This window comes from Peromyscus eremicus, chromosome 1 (genome assembly GCF_949786415.1).
Source record: "Peromyscus eremicus chromosome 1, PerEre_H2_v1, whole genome shotgun sequence".
Lineage (NCBI taxonomy): Eukaryota > Metazoa > Chordata > Mammalia > Rodentia > Cricetidae > Peromyscus > Peromyscus eremicus.
The window spans coordinates 163,137,547-163,160,314 of NC_081416.1; the positions used below are offsets into that span (position 1 = coordinate 163,137,547).

The 22,768-nt window shown below is 49.2% G+C and overlaps 1 protein-coding gene across 2 annotated transcripts; it reads right to left on the minus strand.

Moving 5' to 3' along the window:
- Positions 1 to 149: 149 nt before the first annotated feature.
- Positions 150 to 5,564, minus strand: Nr1h2 (nuclear receptor subfamily 1 group H member 2). 2 transcript variants are annotated; one of them, XM_059253430.1, is made up of 8 exons: positions 5,435 to 5,564; positions 4,160 to 4,406; positions 3,669 to 3,950; positions 3,082 to 3,353; positions 2,802 to 2,981; positions 2,253 to 2,352; positions 852 to 1,060; positions 150 to 673 (listed from the first exon to the last, which is right to left on the minus strand). In XM_059253430.1, exons 3-8 carry the CDS (start codon positions 3,898 to 3,900, stop codon positions 527 to 529), a joined length of 1,140 nt encoding a protein of 379 aa, XP_059109413.1. In that variant the 5' UTR covers positions 3,901 to 3,950; positions 4,160 to 4,406; positions 5,435 to 5,564; the 3' UTR covers positions 150 to 526. The 2 variants fall into 2 exon arrangements, with proteins under 2 accessions (XP_059109413.1, XP_059109412.1); XM_059253429.1 differs by having other exon boundaries at positions 3,669 to 3,959.
- Between the last annotated feature and the right edge of the window lie 17,204 nt (positions 5,565 to 22,768).

Here is a 22,768-nt window from a genome sequence, read left to right on the forward strand (position 1 = left end):
CTCCAGAGCCCGAACTACGCTGTGTAAGGACACCTTGTCCTCGTTTGCACCCCACCCCCACCCCGTGGTCTGAACCTAGAGTCTGAACCAAGGAGTCACCTGGGCAAGGAGGTGGCCACCCCTCCTACTTCTCACACTGGGCTCAGGGCTGGCTTGTACTCAGACTTTATTTCCTTGTTTTTGATTTTGTTTTTATTAAATAAAAGGGGCAGAAGAGGGGACCTGTGGTCTCCCAACTGTGGGGAGACACCAGCCCTCACCTCTCCAGTCAAGGTGCATGGCGTGGTAGGCTGAGGTGTAAGCTGGGTGGGAGGGCAGCTGGGAAGGTCAAAGGCTAAGACCTGTGACCCTCACCCCTCCTGGAAGACTCGGTGGGTGGGGAGGGGCCTCCTGATGCCAACTGCCACTGGGCTTGAGGCTGAGCCCCTCAGAGCTGGGCCGTGACCATGTCCTCCCACCCCATGAGGAAAGGCAAAGCGTCCATCTGCAAGAAGATGCCACCAAGCTGGGGCACTCATGGCGGCCCCTACTCATGTACATCCCAGATCTCAGACAGCAAAGGCGGCAGCTTCTTGTCCTGGAGCCGCAGTGCAAAGACCTGCTCCGAGTGCACAGAGCTCAGGGTGCGCAGACTCACCAGCTTCATGAGCATGCGTGGGAAACGGAGCTGGTCCTACAGGGAAAAAAGAGGCAGGTAGGTGCTGCTGGGGAGGCGCGCTGAGTCTAGACAACCAACCGCGAACCCAACCCAGAGGCTGGGACATCTCTGACCTCCTAGGCTCAGCACGCCCCAACGGGTACCACCTAACCCCAGCACCAAGCCTGCCCGCTAGGGACGGCAGCTCCCATACCTGCGGCCGCTTGATGCGGGTATAGGAGAGGAGCGCCTCCACGTAGGGCTGCTGCAGCGCCTCCACACGGCTGGGCTCCTGCACGTTGGGACGGTCCGCTGAGAAGATGTTGATGGCAATGAGCAGGGCATACTCTGCATCGTCTAGGCCCAGCCGGCGCATGGCCCGAGAAAACTCGAAGATGGGATTGATGAACTCCACCTGCAAGCCTGCAAGAGTGGCGGTCCCACACCAGCTTTACACCCTGACCCTAGTCCCGGGTACTCAGACGGTGAAAACAGCCAGTGACAGTTACTCCTGCTCCCTCCTAGTGCGGACCCTGTGAGTGTCTGTTACATACCACCAAGACAGCACCCACACCCTTTCCCTCCCACAGACCCTGGAAGGTCACATCCTCTCAGGTCCCAGATCTGTCCTCATGGAGGCAGAGGGGAAGGAGGCAGGCTAGGCCACACTGTAAACGCCTAGGTACTCCCACTGCTCAGACTCAGCTATGCTATGACTTACTCATAACTATTATTAAGTGTACCTACTGTGTGCCAGGCCTTGGAGGAGAGTGATTTAGAACCCAACACAATACACCCCTTCTCTGTAAAGGATAACAATTTCTAGGCTGCCCTGCTGGACTGTGCTGATGGGCAAATTCAGAGCAAGGTAGCCAGTGCCTGGGAGAGAGGATGGACCAAGGCAAAGGAGGATGTCCTGTCCTAGCAGAGGGAGTATGGGAGCTGATGGGAGCACCGTGGGCTGCTGTAAGGACAGACATGTTAGGAGAGTAGCAGCAGAGAACCACCGGTCCTTGTGAGGACCCAGGCAGGAGTGGCTGAGCCTGGGGCCAAGCAGTGCAAGAGCTGGGGGTGGGATGCCTACTGTCTTTCCATCCTATCTTCCTAGGCCTGACTGCCTGGGGCTCCGTATGGTTACTTCAAGCCTGGCTACGGGGCCTTTGCCCTAGGAGCCTTAGGGCAAATTCTTTCCCCCCAACACCTGCCCTGCTAAGCTCGCACCGGAAGAATCCTAGGACTTTCTTGTATAGTGGAAGGGCTGGAGCCTAAAGAAGAAAGTCAGGGTTGGAAGTGGATGCCTAAGGATACTGAAAGTCATCCTGGGGAGAAGGGATGGGGAGCCCAGTGCTGAGTGAGCAAGCCTCTGTTCACACTGGGTGGCAATCGGCCCAGATGTCCTACTCCCAGGCAGACAGCCAGGTGACCTCCCCAGGACAGAGCCCCATGAGTCAGCCTTAGGAGTGGGTGCTCCTTCCTGATTTCCTACCAGGGTGCCAGGTGACAGCAAAGGCTTCCCCATGCATCTGGCTTTGACGAACATGGTCTTGCCAGTGCCCAACCTGGAGGTCCAATGGGGCAGAAACACCAGGACCCTGCGCCAGTGCCCTCCACAAACCTGCGCGGTGGAAGTCATCCTTGCTGTAGGTGAAGTCCTTCAGGAACGTGATGCATTCTGTCTCATGGTTATAGCGTCTGGCTGTCTCCAGCAACATGATCTGAAGATGACAAGGTACAGGGCTCTTCAGCTGCGCCCAAGTCACATGTGCGAAGACCAACTGCCTGCCACCCCTCTGCCAGGCCAACTCTGCCACCCACTGCCCCATCCAAGGACACTTGCCCCACATAATCACGAGGCACCAGCTAGCGTTTTGACGCTTAGAACACAGTTTTGCATACAGTCGACACTCAACATTCCTCACTATCCTTGCTTTGGCTCAAATAGGCATTCCTTTGAAAAGTCTCGGGGCATATTTCCTCTAACAGTCCATCTAACCTCATCCTGTCATTTTCTACCTCAGCCCATTTCCCTTTTCTCCCGGCTGGCTCACTGGCCGCTCTAGCTATCTCGTTAGGACTGGAACACCTGCTGACCACACCCCACAAGGGTTAGGACCGACTTGCACGACATCCAGCTCTGGTCTCTGTCCTAAAGCCTGGCCATTACCTCAATGGTGGATGCCTTCAGGAGGGCGATCTGGTCCTCCCGGCCCAGCTGCAAGAACCCTGGCACCTGCTTGGCAAAGTCCACAATCTCCTGGACTGAGATGATGGCCAGCTCGGTGAAGTGGGCAAAGCGCTGCTGGCGAGCATCCCGGGACTGAGGGTCTGCACCCAAGGGCCAAGGCTGGGACAGGAGACCAGGGTCACATGGGACTCTTTTGCATGCCCTGCGAAACCCTCCCCGGCCAAGGGGGCTCTGCCCACTGGGCTGCGCAAGGCAGTACCGTGACTTTGGGCTGGTCCGAGAAGGAACGTTTGTTGCACTGCAGCTGTGCGGCAACCAACTGCTGGATCATCAGCTCTTGTGCCGCCGTCAGCTGGACACCTTCGCCGTCCCCAGAGCCACTCACTTCCGAAGTGCCAGGGGAGGCTATAGGCCGGGCTGTGCCACTTGATGCTGGCTCAGTCGCGGGCGGCGGCGGCTGCTGCTGCTGCTGCTGCTGCTGCTGCTGCTTCTGAATCTTTTTCTTCCGAATCTGCTCCTCAGAAAGCACGCCTGCAGGACAGCCGGCCTCAGTGGTGTACCCCGCCTTGAAGTACTCCCCCCTCCCCTTCTCCCCCCCACTCACACTGCTCCCGCATGCCAGCCTCCGCCTTCACGTACTCCCCCCCCACTCACACTGCTCCCGCACGCCAGCCTCCGCCTTCACGTACTCCCCCCCCACTCACACTGCTCCCGCATGCCAGCCTCCGCCTTCACGTACTCCCCCCCCACTCACACTGCTCCCGCATGCCAGCCTCCCCTTCTCCCCCCCACTCACACTGCTCCCGCATGCCAGCCTCCGCCTTCACGTACTCCCCCCCCACTCACACTGCTCCCGCATGCCAGCCTCCTTGCATTTACGCAGCCGACAGAGCTGGCACTTGCGCCGCATGAAGGCGTCCATCTGGCAGGCTCCACTGCCCCGACAGGCATAGCGCCCGGCCCCGCCGTGGACCACGCTGCGCCTGAAGAAACCTTTGCAGCCTTCGCAACTGAGCACATTGTAGTGGAAGCCCGATGCCTTGTCCCCACACACGCGGCACAGCTCGTGGCCCAGCATCTTCGGGGCCGGACCCTTCTTCCGCTTGCGCTCCGGCTCATCCTCTGGCTCTAAGATGACTTGGGGTGAGCAGAGGCCATGAGAGAGAGAGTGACAAAGAGAGACAGCAGCCTGGGGACAGGCCGTGGGACGTCCCGAAGTGAGGGTGTGAGGACAGGGCTGCGACGCCAAGGGGAAGACAGACAGTCGGTAGGCCCAAGAGTGAGTCCGAGGAGTCAAGGGGAAAGGAAGGAGAGGCCCGCCTGTCTCCCCATCTCACCTACGATGTAGGCAGAGCTGGACCCTTCGGGGCCTGGAGGGGCATCGGTCTCCAGCCCCTCCTCCTTGATGGTGGGCGAAGCGGAGGAGGTACTGGGCTGAGGGGAACCATTCCCTAGAGGAAGGAAGAGGGACGGTGAGCTTCTCCGGCACCGTGGGAGGGGCCCTGCAGGGGAAGTGGGTCACTCACCAGGCACTGGAGTATCCAGAGAACTTGTGGAGGAAGACATGGTGGGTCACGAAGCAGCCTGTTGGGACGCAGGGAACCCAGCCAATTACAGGTCATGATAAGGGTGCCTCTCCTTCCAACACGCAGGACTCTTGTGATATGATCTCATGCAGCCCAGGCTAACCGAACTATGTGGCTGAACATCTCCGGCCTCTGCCTGCCACATCCTGGAACTCATTACCCTACCCAGTCTTGGGATATTCGGCACTCCTGCCTCAGCCTATCAAGCGCTGGCACTAGAGGGCTGTGCCACCACACCTCAGTGTTTTTACTTCCATATATACTCCCAATTCTAGTCCCTACAAACATCCGGCCGATTTCAACAATGCCCGCCCACTTCAGCTCCAGCCCAGCCCACTGCTCCCTCCTCCTCTCTATGAATCATGACCTCCCATGACAGTTTCCACTGCTTTAACACTAAGAGAGCCCAACAATTCTCAAATTCTTCTTCTGTGTGCACCCACTGCGCAATCATAAGCAACCCTAACTTTGACCAGCCCCACCCATCAGGCCACAACCCATACCCTCCTACCATAGGTTTCTTCAAGGTTTTGCCCCAATACAGACCCCAGATCTTACCCCTCCCATCAGGTCCCTTGGCCCTCCCTTCCCACTCTTGGGCACATACCCAGAGTTTTCCCGGCTCCTGTCTAGGTCCCGCCCATACCATTCCCCAGAAGCCAATCATAGGCTTTTATATGTCACGCCCTCCATGCGCCTGCCTCCAAGCTCCACCCACTTAACTCTAGGCCCGCCCCTTAGGCTTCCACTATTCCACGGGCCGCCTATCAGCCAACCAACTTCCCAATGCCACGCCCCCATTAGTGTTCAGGCCACGCCCCTATTCTCCAATCATGCTTTCCCTATCCGTTCCCTCTCTACACCCCTAAGTCGTCCCCCCGCAATGATCCAGGCCCCACCCCAAAGAGTAACGACCACCGCTCAAGAAACTTCAGACTTCAGCTACACCATGCCCCGCCCCATCTGTCCCACTCACCAATCATATGCTTCCCCTACACCATACCCGCCCCCTGGAGCCACGCCTACCTCACTCCAAACCCCGCCCCTCTCCGAGCACCAGGGGGAGGCGGGGCTCATGACTGCACTGGCGGTCTTGAGGCGGTGGGGCGTGGGGTCGCCAACTCCGTTGCCCTGGAAACGGCCTCGGAAGGCGGGAGCTGCGGCAGAGCGAGGGAAGGAGGCGCGCGCTGAGCGGGACCCGCGGCAGCCCGCGCACCCGGCCCGGCCCCGCCCGCTCCGCCGGCCCCTGCGCACTTGCCTCTGTGTCCGCACCCACAGCTGCTCCCCTCAGCACTTCGGAAGTAACTTCAGAAGCCTGGGAGCAGCTCGGAGCAACAACACAGGCTGAGCGCAAAGCAAAAGTAACTTCGCCACTTCTTCCGGCAACCCCACTGCACGTCACTTCCGGAAATAGGCGGGCCGGGAGGGGTGACAGACTTCCGGTCCGCCGGGAGCCACCAAATGAGTGGCCTCGTCCGGAAGTGGCACATTTACCGGAAGTGAGTCTTTTTCGGTAGTTCCTCTCTAGGACTCTCAGAAAAATGTTCCGGAAAGTTATTTTGTCTTTTCACACATGACTAATGAAGCATGTTTTTACCTTTTTGAATTGTCTAAAGTTCTCTACTTTTTTTTGTTTTGATTTTCGAGACAGGGTCTCATATTCCAAGGATGACCTTGAACTTTTGATTTCCGGCTACACTTCCCCATTGTTGCAATAGCAGATCCACTTCCAGCCCTGCATATCGGTTCTAAATAAGTTAAATTTGGGGATGACAAGATGGTTCAGCAGGTAAAGGTGCTTGCCACTGAGTCTGAGGACCTGAGTTCAATTCCCTGATCTCCCAAAATTGTAAGCACCTCGCCACACGTGCTTACTCAAACACACACAATGCATAAATAAATGTCATAAAAATAAGTTCACTTATAGCAGTGAGTCCAAAACTAAACCCAGGGTGTTACATGTGCTACGTAAGCATCCAGCCACAGCTACAGCCTCAGCCCCTCACAAAATAAAGCTTCTGTTAGGTCTCAAACCTAGGACAAGTAGGTGAAGTATCTATTTAACATACCAAAGTCGACCTGGCAACCAGGTTCTCCCAGCATCTCGCAGTCCCTATCTGGGACGGACCACAGGGTATGGCTAATATACCATGTTCCCTACCTGTTAATCCCAAAGATGGGAAGAGAAAGACCCAAATCATCATGGTCAAATTAATTGAAGCAAGCAATTAATCAAAGCAAGCTTTTTTATCTGTGTACACTGGCTACCTCCCCCTAAGGTGGGGTTTGAGTGGTCAGCCATGGATGTGAGGAAGACAAGGCTTTTATGGCTCAGAGGTAGGGAGTTTCCAAATGGGGGATTTGGTAGGCAAAATAGGCAAGACTAAAGGAGTAGAAACTCATAACAAGTTAGTCCTAAGGACCTCTTAAAACAAAGACATGGTTGTAAGGTGGGCATAACAACAGGTAGTCATAACAACCTTTAGAAACAAAGGTAGGGTTGTGAGATGGTTATAAACAACGTTTTGAAACAAAGACATGATTGCCATTCCTGGAACATACAGTATAGAACCTTTTGTAGTTGAAGTTACAGGTACATCATAGCCGAATCTTTGAGAAACAGGTTTAATCATAAACAGGAATGAGCCTAGTTTGTCTTTACTAAAAAACGGCTTAAGGCTGGTTCTTCATACCCTAAACTTCTCTAGTTCAGGGGCTGGACTGCCTGTCCCTATAATAAACCCGCCATTTTGGTTACCCAGGCCTTTTATTCGTCTACCCTTTACTCTCCCAGCTCTCCTCCCTCCCAATCTGTCGGAGTTAGGGTTTCCATTGCTGTGAAGAGACGCCATGACCACAACAATTCTTATAAAGGAAAACATTTAATTGAGGTTGTGGCTCACAGTCTCTGAGGTTCAGTCTCATCATGTATCATCAGGGCAGGTAGCATGGCAGTGGGCAGGGAGGCAAAATGGTGGAGAGGAGCTGCTACATGTAGCCGGCAACAGGAAGTAGACTGTCTCACTGGGTGTGGCTTGAGCATACATAAGACCACAAAGCCTGGCTCCATAGTGACACACTTCCTCCAACAAGGCCACAATAGTGCCACTTCCTTTAAAAGACATTTTCTTTCAAACCACCACACCTCCCCCCTCTCCTTACATAGCCTGGCTCAGGGTCCTGTCCACTCTGGACTCTCCCAGATGTCTCTGCCTCTGACTATGTCTCCCTTTAATCGACAATAAACTTTCCCTCCGCCATACCTAGAAACAGCCATGTCCTCCTTTTTATTTCTTTTTGTCTTTCATTCAGCTTCATGATAGGAAGAAATAACTATAAATAGGCAAATTCGGTACAGGCACATGCCTGTAATAAGCACACAAGAGGCTGAGGCAAGAGGATTGCTTTTAGTTGGAGGCCAATCTGAACTAGGTAGTGAGACTCTGTCATCAGCTTAATATGAATAAACAGGTAGCCTAGACTCCCTCCCCCCATAAAAGTAATAAGACCAACTTTTCACAAGAGATTGAAATACTCATGTAGACTCTAGATGGGAAATATCCAGAGGTTTGCTTCTCCCCCACTGCAACCCCTTGGTGGAAAATCAAAACTTTATTAAGCACTAATGCTTGCTTTTATTTAACTTTTTTTAAGACATGATCTCACCATCTTAGCTTCTCTATGTAGACCAGGCTGGCCTCTAACTCAGAGATCCTCCTGCCTCTGCCTCATGAGCGCTGAGATTAAAAGTGTCACTTATCACCATGCCGTAACCAGTTAATCTAATTCTTACAAAGTTGAGGCCAGAGCCCACACTACCTCAGTCATGCAACGAAATTGGTCTACTCCTGAGATCCAGCCACTGACCCTTGCTTTTTCAGAAATAAGGATTAGGTCTCAAAGAAACCCAAGACAGATGGATAACTGAGGTGCGTGTGTGCGTGAGTGCGTGCGTGCGCGTGCGCGTGTATCTCAGAGTGGATTGGATGCTGGCCACCAGTGTCTCTCAGCATCACCAAAACCTGTTCCAGAGCTCCCCTACCCTCAACCTCTCCAGCCCATGGGCTCCACCTCTCTTCCCCCAGCCTCTCTTCTCTACAGAATCAGCCGTTTTGGCTATGTGTCCTCTTGCTCTCTTGGACCTCTTGGTCTCCTCGGTTCCTGGTTCCTCACTCTTCCGCTCTCACCACCCCACCTTATGGTCCAGTTTATTCGGCTGGCCCAGTTCAGTGTGGACCCTTTCAGATGCCTCTGGCTGTTTTCTCCCTCACATCTACAATAAACCTTCTCCTCAACTGTACCTAGATGTAGTCATGTCCTCATTGTTTTCATTCAATTAGTGTATATATGTGTGTGTTTATGTGCAAAGATGTATTTAATATACATTATATTGTAGCATGAATCTTAAAAAGTTCTTACTAATAAAATCAAACCCGAGGCCAGTTATTGGGGTCAATGCTGGTAGATCAGAGAGACAGAACAAGCCACAGATACCTCACCTTGCCAGTTCCTCAGCTGGTCCTGTTTCCTCAGACTGGAAGCCTCTGTGTCCTCATCCCAATGGCTCTCAGCTCAACTGCTGCTCCAAAGCCTGAAAGCTTAACCAGCCAATTGCTTCTAGTTTCTGGTCCTCAACGCCTTATAAACCTTTCTGCTTTCTACCACCACTCCCTGGGATTAAAGGCTGCTTTCTGGGATTAAAGGCATGAGTCACCATGGCTGGCTGTTTCCAATGTGGCCTTGAACTCACAGAGATCCAGAGGGATTTCTGTCTCTGGAATGCTAGGATTAAAGGCGTGTGCTACCACTGCCTAACCTCTATGTTTAATATTGTGGCTTTTCTGTTCTCTGACCCCAGATAAGTTTATTAGGATACACAGTATTTTGGGGAACACAATACCACCACATTATATTGGTAAAATGTCACATGCTCTTTGAATTCACTGAGAAGCTGGACCTGGAAGCAGGGTCAGCACCACCCCAAACCCAAACACATATAACTTAGTGTCCTCCAAGACCTCTTGTCTGAGGTTGCGCTGGTCCCTGGGCCCTCTGAGACAGGGAGAGGAAGACAGCACCACCCCAAAGCAAATGCCCAATCACTGTTTATCCCAGGGTGTGTGCGTGAGTTCCATGCTCTTCTGCAGCCTGTTTTGTCCTTACCATCCTGGGCAAGGGATTGCATGAGGGCTGAGGATTACTTCAGTGCCCAGATGGGAAGCTGGTAGGCCTAGTAGTTGAAGAAAACTGACTTCCCCATACTGATGGCTGCAGAGGGTGTTGGCTCTGGCCAGGCCAGGCTGTGGGTTGGTCTATCATTGTCTAAGACCTGGTTCTGCCAGCTCCTGCTGGGATCTTTCATACTTGAGTGGCAGATGTGTTTTGTTTGTAACAGGGTCTTGCTATGCAGCCCTGGCAGCTCTCCAGATCTCTCCTGCCTCAGCCTCCTGAGTGCTGCCATTACAGATGTTCATCTCCCCATCTGGCCTTGGGGAAAGTTTTGGTTCTAAGCATAAGATGCTTGTCTGCAGGGCTTGCTGATCCTGGAGTTTTTTTAAAAATGTATATGTATGAGTGTGTTTACCTACATGTACTTTTAAAAAAAGATTATTTGATTTATGTGCTGACTGTTTTGCCTGTATGTAGTTCCACGAACCATCTGTGTGCCTTGTGCCCATGGAGGCCAGAAGAAGGATCGGATTCCTTAGAACTGAAGTCATAGACAGTGGGCCACTGTCTATGGTGGGTGCTGTCAATCAAATCTTGGGTCCTCTGTAAGAACAGCCAGCTAATGCCCTTAACCACTGAGATATCTGTGCACCCCTGTTCCTGGGATTTCATATCCACTGGGAAAGAGAAATAACAAGAGGGAACAGACCAGAGGGACAAAAATGGAACTGGCCAAGACAAGGACAAGGTCCTGTGTCAGAACATTTGAGGGGCCCTTTATTAGAGAATGTTAGCATTCAGACCCGCCCCTTGGGGACCTGCCCAGTGTCCTGACCACATCATCTTATGTAAAGTCGCCTTTAAGAAAAAAACCCTCCCCCTTCTCTCTCTTCTTTCTTCCTCTCTCCCTCTCTCCTAACATGAGGCTACGCTTTCTCTTTTTCTCTCTCTTTCTTTCTTTTCCTCTCTTTCCCTCTCTTTCTCTTTCCCTCTCTCTCTTTCTCTCTCTTCCCTCTGCTCTCTCTCTCTCTTCCCTCTGCTCTCTCTTTCTCTCTCTTCCCTCTGCTCTCTCTCTCTCTCTTCCCTCTGCTCTCTCTTTCTCTCTCTTCCCTCTGCTCTCTCTTTCTCTCTCTTCCCTCTGCTCTCTCTCTCTCTCTTCCCTCTGCCCTCCCCCTTTAATAATAAAACTGTCCACGTGGGTGCCGCCTGCACAGTGTGAGTGACTTTCTGCATTTCTTGCCCAGTGGCTAACTTTTGCCACAAAGGAAGTTAACTCCATATGGAGTTTCTTTGATGCCCATATCTTCTCTGAAGTAGATTGGTGCTGCAGGAGCCGACATGTCTCATAATCATAAAAAGAAAAAAAGAATCTATATTATTAAAACATCTTAAATGCTATATTCTCTAGATCTCTGAAGTATTTGAAGATGACCTGTGTATCTACAATATACCTCTGTTTGACCTTGAAAACATACCTAACCTGATTACCAGTTTGATTGTAATAGGTGACTAACTACTAACCTGCATTTCTTTATATCCTAATTAGTTGGTAATAATAATTTTCAAGGACTAGCAATTTGCATTACATTGTTAAATGAACTGTATAGGTACAATACCTTGAACAAGAATAGAAATATATGTACAATGTTTTCTAACAAAATCATCTTATATTTGTGTCAATATACATAATTTGTATAAAATATACAAAAATCTAATCCAATGTAAAATATTTAAAACTAGTAGTTGCTTTTTAAAAGTAGATTCAATAATTTACTTTTATCTTATCATTTCCATATCCTCCCTTTTTTCTTTTCAGAATAGATTCAATAATCTACCCTTTTATCCTATCATTTCTATATCTTCTCCCCCATTCAATAATCTACCTCTTATCTATAATCTATATCCTATTTTTTTCTTCTTCTTCTTTTTTTTTTTTTTTTTTTTTGGTTTTTCGAGACAGGGTTTCTCTGTGTAGGTTTGCGCCTTTCCTGGATCTCGCTCTGTAGACCAGGCTGGCCTTGAACTCACAAAGATCTGCCTGCCTCTGCCTCCCAAGTGCTGGGATTAAAGGCGTGTGCCACCACCGCCCAGCTCTTTTTTTTTTCAAACAAGAAGCCTGAATCTAATCTCCTTTGTTTAGCTTTCTTCCTGACCATTATCAATTAACAACTTGTAACCAACCATCCTAAATAATGACAATACTATAACACATAGAAAGGCCAAAAGTCACCCACCCCACCTCTTGGGAATGTGGGCATCATGTTCTTAAAATTACTTCCTGCTGTCTGGGGACAAAGGCATCTTTAGGGGATCCTGAGAAGAAAAATTTTGAGTTAACTGTCAAGTCCTGTATCATTTGTTGTCCAGTCTCTGCATAATTCGAAAGTGCAGGGCTTGTCTCAAGTCCTGGCTAGACGAGTCTGTGAGGCTGGATAGTCTCAGTCAGACTTCTCGATACTGTCCTGAGCAGTCAGCAGTCCAAAGCCGATCCTTGGATGGTGTTTGTCAGCTTGGTGGCGTCATCACAGTCCTGATGGAATCATTGTTGTGGGGCCCCATCATCTTTTTGGAGACTTCAAAGTCGCTGTTAGGCATGGTCCTGGTTCCCTGCAGAAAACTGATAGAGACTCAAACCCAAAATCATGTACAGAAAGCTAGATGAAGCCTTTTTTTCTAGAATTAGTTAGTATTCTATATGACCATTAATATCATGACAAAAGTTTAAAATATATATATTAGACTGGGCGGTGGTGGTGCACGCCTTTAATCCCAGCACTCGGAGGCACAGCCAGGCAGATCTTTGTAAGTTCAAGGCCAGCCTGGTCTACAGAGCGAGACCCAGGAAAGGCGCAAACCTACACAGAGAAACCCTGTCTCGAAAAAAACAAACAAAAAACTTTAAAAATATAACTGGGCGGTGGTGGCAAATGCCTTTAATCCCAGCACTCGGGAGGCAGAGGCAGGTGGAGCTTTGTGAGTTCAAGGCCAGCCTGGTCTACAGAGCAAAATCCAGGAAAGGCACAAAGCTACACAGAGAAACCCTGTCTTGAAAAACCAATATATATTGAAAGACCCTAGCCCTTCAGGCTTACACCCCAAGCCTCAGAAAGAGAGAAACTTCAAGCACCAGGAAATGAGAAACTAAAAATCTAGTTCCCAGGGCAACCTGACTCAGCCACTACTCAATCACCCCTGTAACAATATAACAATGTAAAAAGATTTCTGTTAAGAGATATGCTCAACTGTGACTGGGATAGTTGCAGGTGTTCCAGGAAGGACCACCGTGACCTGTGTGTAAGCTCCACTCCCGCCCTTGAGGTTTACGTAACTGTACCCCCTCTGTGATTACCCTGTGATCAGGCAATGAAACTGTATGGGAATTGTAATCTTGTGGGGTTTTATGGGTTTTTCCTTTAAAAGCCCCCATGGGGCTGCAGTAAGATGCGGCTCTTGCTCTTAGGAGCAGAGTTTGCCCTTCTATATAGAAGCTTAATAAATCCTCATGCTGTTGCATCAACTGGACTGGAGTCTGGGTTCTTGGGGCGCCTACTTGAGACCCTAAACTTTGAGGTCCAACAATATATATTAATCTTATAAATTTTGATGTAAAGATCATACCTTAAGAAAAGTTTTTTGGGGGCTGGAGAGATGGCTCAGCGGTTAAGAGCACTGGCTGCTCTTCCAAAGGTATTGAGTTCAATTCCCAGCAACCACATGGTGGCTCACAACCATTTGTAATGAAATCTGGCACCCTCTTCTGGCCTGCAGGCATACATGCAGACAGAAAATTGTATACATAAATAAATAAATAAATCTAAAAAAAATTGTTTTGTTTTTTTCAAGACAGGGTTTCTCTGTGTAGTTTTGGTGCCTGTCCTAGATCTTCCTCTGTAGACCAGGCTAGCCTTGAACTAAGAGAGATCGGCCTGGCTCTGCCTCCCAAGTGCTGGGATTAAAGGCGTGCACCACCACCGCCCGGCCTAAGGAAAGTTTTAAAGATTCAAAATAAAACCAAAGGATCATGAGATTAATAGTAATAGAATCGTCCCTTAATTTTGGTTTTTCTTCTGTCCCGTATCAGGCGGCTCTTCTGAAATGATACAGAGATTTTGCATTTTCTTTTAACAACATGCTTAGGTTTAAAGAAAGAGAGAGCCATTCTCCAACTCCAAAGCCAGCTTTAATTTTTAATTGAACTGGGACTATATAAAGACCATTTGTGTTATGTGTCTGTAGAGAAGAGCAGAAACAAACATTTAGGAAGACTTATGAAATTTTATCCCGTTAGATATGTGATATATATATATATACCAATAGGCCAGTTTATTCTGCTGCTTGGGACATTTTTTCTGGATGATTTGTTCTTTTTTTTCAGATGTCTCATTTGTCCAGTGTTCTTCAGTTTCCTTAGCCTTCATTCTGAAAGACAAAAACAAAAACCCTTCTCTAAGCCTAACTTTGAGGAGGTTCCCTTTTGGCAAGTTATATCTGATTAAATAAAAAGGCATTTGTTAGTGGTATAAGTTAGTTTAAATTGGATGGTCATGCTGGTTGATGAGCTATCACCTCTTCTAATTAAGAAGTCTCTCTTGTTCAAATCGAACCTTTATCAATTTTGATGGTATCCACAGCTTATCTTCTCCTGTAGGAACAAAAGCAAAACCTCATCCCTAACGTAACACATATCCTGGTTTCCATTCTGAGGTCAGTACATCTTTAAAGCATATAGGCTGATTTAATTCTGTAGTTTCATTATTATTATTATTATCCAATGTGTCTCCGCAGCTGTTGTTCCTTTCTCACTAGCATTGAGCAAATTCAAAGTTAATAAAGCATTATGTAATCTATTTCTGGGGGGTTTTGTTACCCCTTTCTGTTTATTTAGCATACCCTTTAGAGTTCAATTTGATCTTTCCATGGCTGCTTGGCCTGTAGAATTATGTGGTATACCTGTTATATGCTTTATATTGTAATAAGCAAAAAACTGTTTCATTTTACCAGAGACATATGCTGCATATCATAAACCTATCTCTATTACACTCAAAAACCCTTCTGCCTACATCTCCAAACACCAACACCCTTAACAAGTCTCTGCCTAGGCCTCAAGCCCATCATTCAATCCATTTATCCAAGCAGTTTTTATGCCCCACTTTTTCTGCCTACAATATTCCCATACTGACTGTCAAAAAACCTAATCTCCTGCCTAACCCAAGACCTTCACTCCATTAACACCACCATTGTCCCTCTCCACCATAAGGTCACCTTCCATATGCCCTTTCCGGACCCCACGGGCCTGGCCTGCCTGCCTGTTTCCTCCAGCCTGCTTCAGTATATAGACGACCTCCTCCTTTGCAGCCCCTCTCTAACAGTCAACCTGACACGACCTCACGCCTCAGTTTCCTCAGTTCCAGAGGTTACCAAATCTCACCTTCCAAAGCTCAACTCTCCCCAAGTCACCTAAGATTCTCTCATGCCAATCCATAAACACCTCACTTTAGAACAACACCTTGCCCATCTCTGTTCCTCATCTCTGCCCTCATGGCCAATTTCCTCCACTCATGGATCCCTAGATACTCACTCCTGATACACTCCCTATACCAAGCAGCTTCTGGGCCTTCTCATGACCACCTTCCTCCCATCTACAAGCACTCCTCCAATTTAAACTGTTCTCCTTTCTGGTCTAGTCCTCACCTCCCGTATCTATACAAACCTTTCCATCCTTACACCTCCAAAACACACAAACACTTCCTAGGACCGACCTTTGCCCTGTTGCTTACCTCTCCAAAACTCTAGACAACACTGTCCCTGGCTGGCCTCCTTGTCTGTACACTCTTGCCACAGCCTCCCTGCCTGCCTCTAAATCTAACAAACAAACTTGGGGATTCCCTCTCACAATCTATTCCCACCACTATCTCCCTCAACTCCTAACTTACCATGGACCCCCAATCCCTTCCACCATCTTGGATTCCATCCCTCCAAACTTCTCTTACTGAAAATTCATCACTCAGGCTGGGCAATGGTGAGGTACGTCTTTAATCCCAGCACTCAGGAGGCAGAGGCAGGTGGATCTCTGTGAATTCGAGGCCAGCCTGGGCTACAGAGTGAGTTCCAGGACAGACAGAGCTACACAGAGAAACTTTGAAAAGCAAAAACCAAAAAAAACCCCATCACATTCCTTACTTGTCCTCCCTCAACCCCTCCATACTTATCCCCAGATCCTCTTCTCTCCTGTCTAGAAACTCTCAAAGGCCTCCTTCCCCATCCTCTTATACACAAAAGGGTCCTCTAGCTACTTCTGCCTGTATTTTTTTATATGCATGGCAGCTCCTTCCTGTCAGATGCTCACATCAGACAGATCCCTTCCATTATCAATAAAGATAATAACTGCTCCAACATGACAGTCCATCAAGGCACCCCTTCACCCCTTACAACTCACCCCACTTCCCTCTAGTCTACCTTACTATATAAGCAACATACTTAACCCTCCTTGCACATGGAATACTCTAACCCCAACTTGGCATCTTCATCCTCATCCTCTGGTTCCCTCAAGATCATCTGTTCCCCACCGCCAACCATTCCCAAACACAACAAATCTCATCTCTCTTCTCACACTCCTAACTTTTCTTCTGTCCAAATGACTGTCTAATATCCACTGCCAACTGACTGCCCTAAATTCATTAACTGTCCAGATGTCCTCAGACATCAAACACTCTGAACAAATTCTACACTCCCAATTACAGGACGTGACTAAACCCACGCCATCTCCTCTCCGACACACACACTCTCATGGTCAAACCCTCACTTGGGTCAAGGTCATCCAACACGCTCTCTTCTCGACTTCACTGACCCCTCCAATAACGTCCCCACTGGCTCTGCCTCCTTTCAATGCCCTCCATTAGCCAGCAATACCCCAGTAGCCAATGCCCACCACTACCAACTGATTGCCCCTTGACCATCCAAGCCCACCCTGGGAAAAAAAGCCAAGTTCTCTCAACCTTTCCACACTAACCCCAAAAGTCTGTTAGAGACCATCCTCACTGTTTGCCAAGAGCCTCTCCCATCATTCATGTTCCCAAAATGTCTCAATTTTTTTTTAAGATTTATTTAGCCGGCGGTGGTGGCGCACGCCTTTAATCCCAGCACTCGGGGGAGGCAGAGGCAGGCGGATCTCTGTGAGTTCGAGGCCAGCCTGGTCTACAGAGTGAGTTCCAGGAAAGGCGCAAAACTACACAGAGAAACCCTGTCTCGAAAAACCAAAAAAAAAAAAAAAAAAAAAAAAAAATTAAAATTAAAATTTAAAAAAAAAGATTGATTTATTTATTATGCATACAGTGTTCTGCCTGCAGGCCAGAAGAGGGCATCAGATTTCATTACAGATGGTTGTGAGCCACCATGTGGGTGCTGGGAATTGAACTCAGGACCTCTGGAAGAGCAGCCAGTGCTCTTAACCTCTGAGCCATCTCTCCAGCCCAAATGGTTCAATTTTAAAACCCACCTGAACACCCCAGGAAAGCCTATTCTGATGCAATGGAAGCCTCTCAATTGTTTTCTCCCCAAAACGACCAGATCCTACTTTCAGTTAACAGTCGCTCCCCAAATAACCTCGTATAACCAATCTAAATTTCCTGGCTTTTCTCAAGAGCTCTCAAACAGATTCCTGCCAATCAACAGCCTAAATTTACTCACTTGTTTATTCCTGAGGGTGGGATCTCTTCCCATTTCTGATCTTAGGACTCCTCTTCCCAACTACCAGAACCATAGGCCTAAAAGTTTCAAATGTATACCCAAGATAAAAGTTTTCCCCTCAACTCCGTAACTTTGCCTCTGTCCCTAGTCTATCTGTCCCAGCAGATTTCGAATCGACTACAGACTGCTCTAGCAACTCCAGTGCCAGCCCCAGCTGTTTCCTCAGAAGCTACATCCTGGTCCAGCCTCACAGACTACACTTCCCTAGCTCTAAATGGTCCTGCAGAACCTGGACACTGACTGACACAGTCTGCTCTCAACCTTGACCAACAACCCAGCTTCCCTGGGTTCCTACCAATGATGCCCCAGTGTCAGCAGGAAGCAGCCGGGGAGAACGACACCCACTCGTGCAACACCCAGTGACCCAATAATGAAACAAAAAGGTGGGAATGAAGGACTCCAGGCTGCCCGTGGCTCTGGCAGACCTTGCCCTTCCCCCATTCCCTCTTCTTGGCTAAACCATTAGATTACATTTCACCAAGGTCTATTCCCTTGTTTGGCCACTTCCTCTTCTGGGCTAACCACCAAGGTCCAGCTGTCAAAGTTCTGAAGTCCAGCAATCAAAAGCCCCCTTTGGCTGCCCTAATTAACACGGCCACACAAAGCAAAGCAACTTATCCTAGCACACGGGTTCCCCTTTTTTCCTTTATAAACTGCCATTTGCCTATAGGATACGTCTGTCTCCTCTCCATCCAGAAGCAGCCTTCTGTCCCTCTATAGCAGATAGCCCTGTCCCTTCCCCTAGTTCCTTTCTCCTCATCCCTTGTCCTTGTCTCTTATTCCTGCCCTCTGTCCCCCACCCCCACCCCCTGGGGGCAAATAAATCCCCTTTGTGCTGAGAACTTGGTGTCCTGGGCCACCCTTCTTGCAAACACTGATATGCAAGAGTTGCTCATTTTATTTTGTTCTGAAACAGGGTCTGAAAGCCTAAGCTTGGGAGGGGCGGTAGTGGCACACGCCTTTAATCCCAGCACTTGGGAGGCACAGCCAGGCAGATCTCTGTGAGTTCAAGACCAGCCTGGTCTACAGAGTGAGGTCCAGGACAGGCACCAAAGCTACACAGAGAAACCCTGTCTCAAAACTACCCCCTCCAAAAAAAAAAAAAGCCTAAGCTTGGAGAGATGGAGAACAGTTAAGAGCATTGACTCCTCTTGCAGAGGACCCAGGTTCAATTCCCAGCACCCACATGGCAGCGTGAAACCATCTGTAACTACAGTCCCAGGGGATCCAATGCTTTCTTCTGACCTCTGCAGGCCCCAGGCACATATGGTCATACATACATGTGGGCAAAATACCCATACACATGAGAAAATAGTATTTTTAGAAGTCTAAGGTAGCACTGAAGGCATGCTCCTCTTGTCTTAGCGACCTCAGTGTTGAGGTTAGAGTTGTGCACCATGATGGCCAGAGTTTTGTTTAAGCTGGCATCTTGCTATGTTGCACAAACTGGCCCTGAAATCTAGGAGACAAGTGAGCCTTCTGTCTCCCCCTCCTGATAGGAGGATAACATGTGCATGCCAGCATCCTGATTTCCCCACATCTGCCAACACACTGTTATCCTTTTCACCTTAACCTTGCACTGGATTTGAAGTCAGACTTCACTGTGGTTTTCATTTGCTCTTCCTGGTAAGATGTGTGTCAAAGGGCAAACTAAAAGAATCCAAATAGTTTTTTTTTTTTTTTTTTTTTTTTTTTTTTTTTTTTTTTCCGAGACAGGGTTTCTCTGTGTAGCTTTGCGCCTCTCCTGGAATTCACTTGGTAGCCCAGGCTGGCCTCGAACTCACAGAGATCCTCCTGGCTCTGCCTCCCGAGTGCTGGGATTAAAGGCGTGCGCCACCACCGCCCGGCTAAGAATCCAAATAGTTTTAAGTGGGGTGTGGTGGCACAATCCTACAGTCCCAGTACTTTGGAATCGGAAGCAGAAAGGTCAGGAGTTCAACTACAAAGTGAATTCTAGGCCAGCCTGGGCTACAAGAGACCCCATCTGAAGAAAACAACAACAATAAAAATAGATTCTCAGTGTCTCCCTCTCTCTCTCTCTCTCTCTCTCTCTCTCTCTCTCTCTCTCTCTTTCTGTGTGTGTGTATGTGCGCGTGCGTGCGTGAGTGCATGCGTGTGTGTGTGTGTGTGTGTGTGTGTGTGTGTGTGTGTGTGTGATACATCCTAAGTGCTGGAAGGATTGGTTTGCAATTGGTCTATTTTGGATTCTAGAACGGACAGAACTTCGTTCTACAGAACAACAAGTGTCCCTGGGACTGAGCAGAGAGAGTCGCTTTCCACAGAGGAAGAACAAGAGAAGGAAGACAATATGTTTAAAAGCAGCTTGATTGTCCCAACATCAGTTTCTCATTAAAGGGGCCAGCAAGGTTGCCCGGCAGGCTGGGGCATTCGCGCCAAGCTGACAACCTCAGCTCCATCTCTGAGACCCGGAGGATAAAGGGAAAGTTGTCTACTGTGAGTTGTTCTCTGCCCTCCACACATGCTGCAGCACGTGGATACCACACGTATGCACACATGCATAAATAATAAAAATGGAAAGTGGCTGGCTGGTGGTGGTGCACACCTTTAATCCCAGCACTCCGGGGGCAGAGGCAGACGGATCTCCGTGAGTTCGAGGCCAGCCTGGTCCACAGAGAGAGTTCCAGGACAGCCAGGACTACATAGAGAAACCCTGTCTCGAAAAAATAAAATAATAAATAAACGGAAAAATATAAACCAGCAAAAGATAAAAATACAGAGACATCAAGGGGCCATCAGTAAGTTGGAGCTGGGGTTATAGGCATTTTGGAGTCACCTGAAGTGGATGCTGAAATCAGAACTCCAGCCTTTGATAAGAACGGCCCATAAAAGTTCGTTTAAAAAAATGTAGCAGATGTGACATTTGAAATTATGTGTACATGGTCATGAGGCTGAAAGTCCAGCAAGTGGCACCATCTGTCCCTAGGTACTTAGTAATAAAATGTTCCTCACCCACATACCAGGTCCAGTAGGCCGGGGTGGAGCCAACATTGATTGTTTGCTTAACAGGCAGGAGGCTCTGCCGCCCAACCCCAGAACCAAGAAATGAAATCTACCAAACTTCTAGAAGGTAAAGATTTGAGGGAATGACCTATGGCCACTGTGGGGTAAGAAAGGTGCTGGAGGCGGAAGGAACAGCCTGGACAAAGGCGCTGAGGCAGGAATAATTCCAGTACCTTCAAACACCAGTAAGGCTGGGGTGGGTGGACGCTTTGAGTGAAAGAGCATGCAACAAGGTCGGAGAAGGAAATGGGTCAAACTTGGACATCCTAGCTACTCACCAGGCTAAGGCAGGAGGATCACCAGTTCAAGGCCGTCCAGGTTTACAGGATAAGTTCAAGTGAGCCTAGGCAACTTAACGGCACCTGTCTCAAAACAGAACAGCAAAAAGAGGGCTTAGAATGCGGCTCTGGGGTAAAGTCCCTGCCTAGCAATAACCCTTGTTTCTGGGTTCCATCCCTAGTCGTCCCAAGGAGGTGTGATATGGTCCCAATTGCTCGGCTGTATGAGAATGAGCATTTTCTCCCAGCTAGCTTGGACAATACCGTCAGAGAGGAAGAAGCTACCAGCGCTGGGTCTGGCTAGGTCCCCAAGCAAGTGAGCTGCCGAGGTCCCAGCAGCCGAAGCCAAAGACACCGGAAAAAAAGGGCCAACTCCGGGATCTCGTTTAGAACACAGGCCGGCACTGCCACCGTGTGGCCATGTCATGATTTGCAGACGACGCTTCACAAAAGTTTGTGGATGGGAGGGTCCCAGAATGAGTGTGAAGAGAGGTGAGTGGCCAGGGTTGTTGAATGATAAAAAATGAGGTATGGTTGAGGAGAAGGGTTTTATTGTAGATACGAGGGAGAATTCTGCCAACGGGGCCATGAGTTGGGGTGTTGGGCAACAGAGGAAGAGAAAGGAGATGGGGTGGGGGTGGGGGTGGGGCCCAGGAGAGGAGCCAAAGACCAAGAGACCAAGAGACTGCGCAGCCAAAATGGCTGAGGTTATATAGGAATCAGAGACGCTGAGGGAAGGGAAGGGAGGCTCAGGGGCTGGAAAGGCTCAGGGTAGAGGACAGAGTGGACGTGCTGAGAGGAGCCAGGATTTTCCTGGGGCGGGTATCCAGGTGGGTTTGGAAATTAAGACGGTTTAGGAAATGGATGATTGGGGAGGCCCTTGGCAAACGGTGAGGCGGCGGTCTGTAACAGATTTGGGGCTTGGTGTGGAAAGGTTGAGAGACCTTGGCTTTGGTTCCCATCCCAGAAAACCCTGCCTAGGGATTGGTGGCACCCGCGGGTCCTCCACATTCCCTTAATATAATCAAGACAACCAAACCACCCCGCCTACAATCAGGATCACAACCTGATCTAGATTATTTGTCATGAAGACTCTCTTCTCAGCTGGTACTAACTTGTGCCAAGTTCTCATTTAAAACTGACCATCAAAGCTCCCATAGTGCCCATAAAGTCTCAGTCCCCAATTCACTTTCTGCCATTTTTGTAACCCCAGGGACAGAGCTGCACAGCACAACTATGGTTATTTTGCTCTTTACCCCCCAGTCACCCACAAAAGCCCAACCTTGCTCCTCTTGCTGGCACACTGAAGTGGTACCCACTTAAGATGCCGATGCACAGGCCAGTTAGATGCTTGGAGCCCTTGTGCAGCTTTGAGGTCCCTAAGAAATACCACTTTACAAAGGACTGCCCCCCAGGCCTCCCCAGAGTTTCTAACAGCTCCACTGAAGGAGTTCACTCTGGACCAGAGATCTAGGGGGCTGGGGTCACCTCCCTGCCTTGCCCCCCCCCCAACCTAGTGCATGCTCAGGTAGCTGTCTCTGTCTCTCTGTCTCTCTGTCTCTGTCTCTGTCTCTCTCTCATTTGGCAGGTTCCACTATGTAGCTCTAGTGGTCCTGGAATTCACTATGTAGACTAAGCTGGCCTCGCTCAGCCTACCTCTGCCTCCTGAATGATCAAAGGCATGCACCACATGCCAGGCTTGATGTAGCATCTCTAAGGGAAACAAAGTGCAATCTTCAGTGTCTCCCTCTCCATCTCCCTCTCCCCTTTCTCCTCTCTCTGTGGTGGCTAAAGTTATGTTTTAAGTTTGGACAGGTGACCTGAGCTCATGGGAGCTCATGGACTCTGGACCAATAGCTAGGGAGCCTGTGTGGGACCGACCTAGGCAGGCCCTCTGCATGTGTGTGACAGTTGTGTAGCTTGGTCTGTTTGAGGCTCCTAGCATGGGATCAGGACCTGTCCCTGGTGCTTAGCTGGCTTTAGGGAACCTGTTCCCCATGCTGGATGACCTCACCCAGCCTCAAGGCAAGGGGAGGAGCTCAGGCCTGCCTCAACTTGATGTGCCGTGCTGTGTTCAAGCCCATGGGAAGCCTGCCCCTTTCTGAATGGAGCCAGAGAAGGAGTGGATGGGGAGAGGGGAAGATGG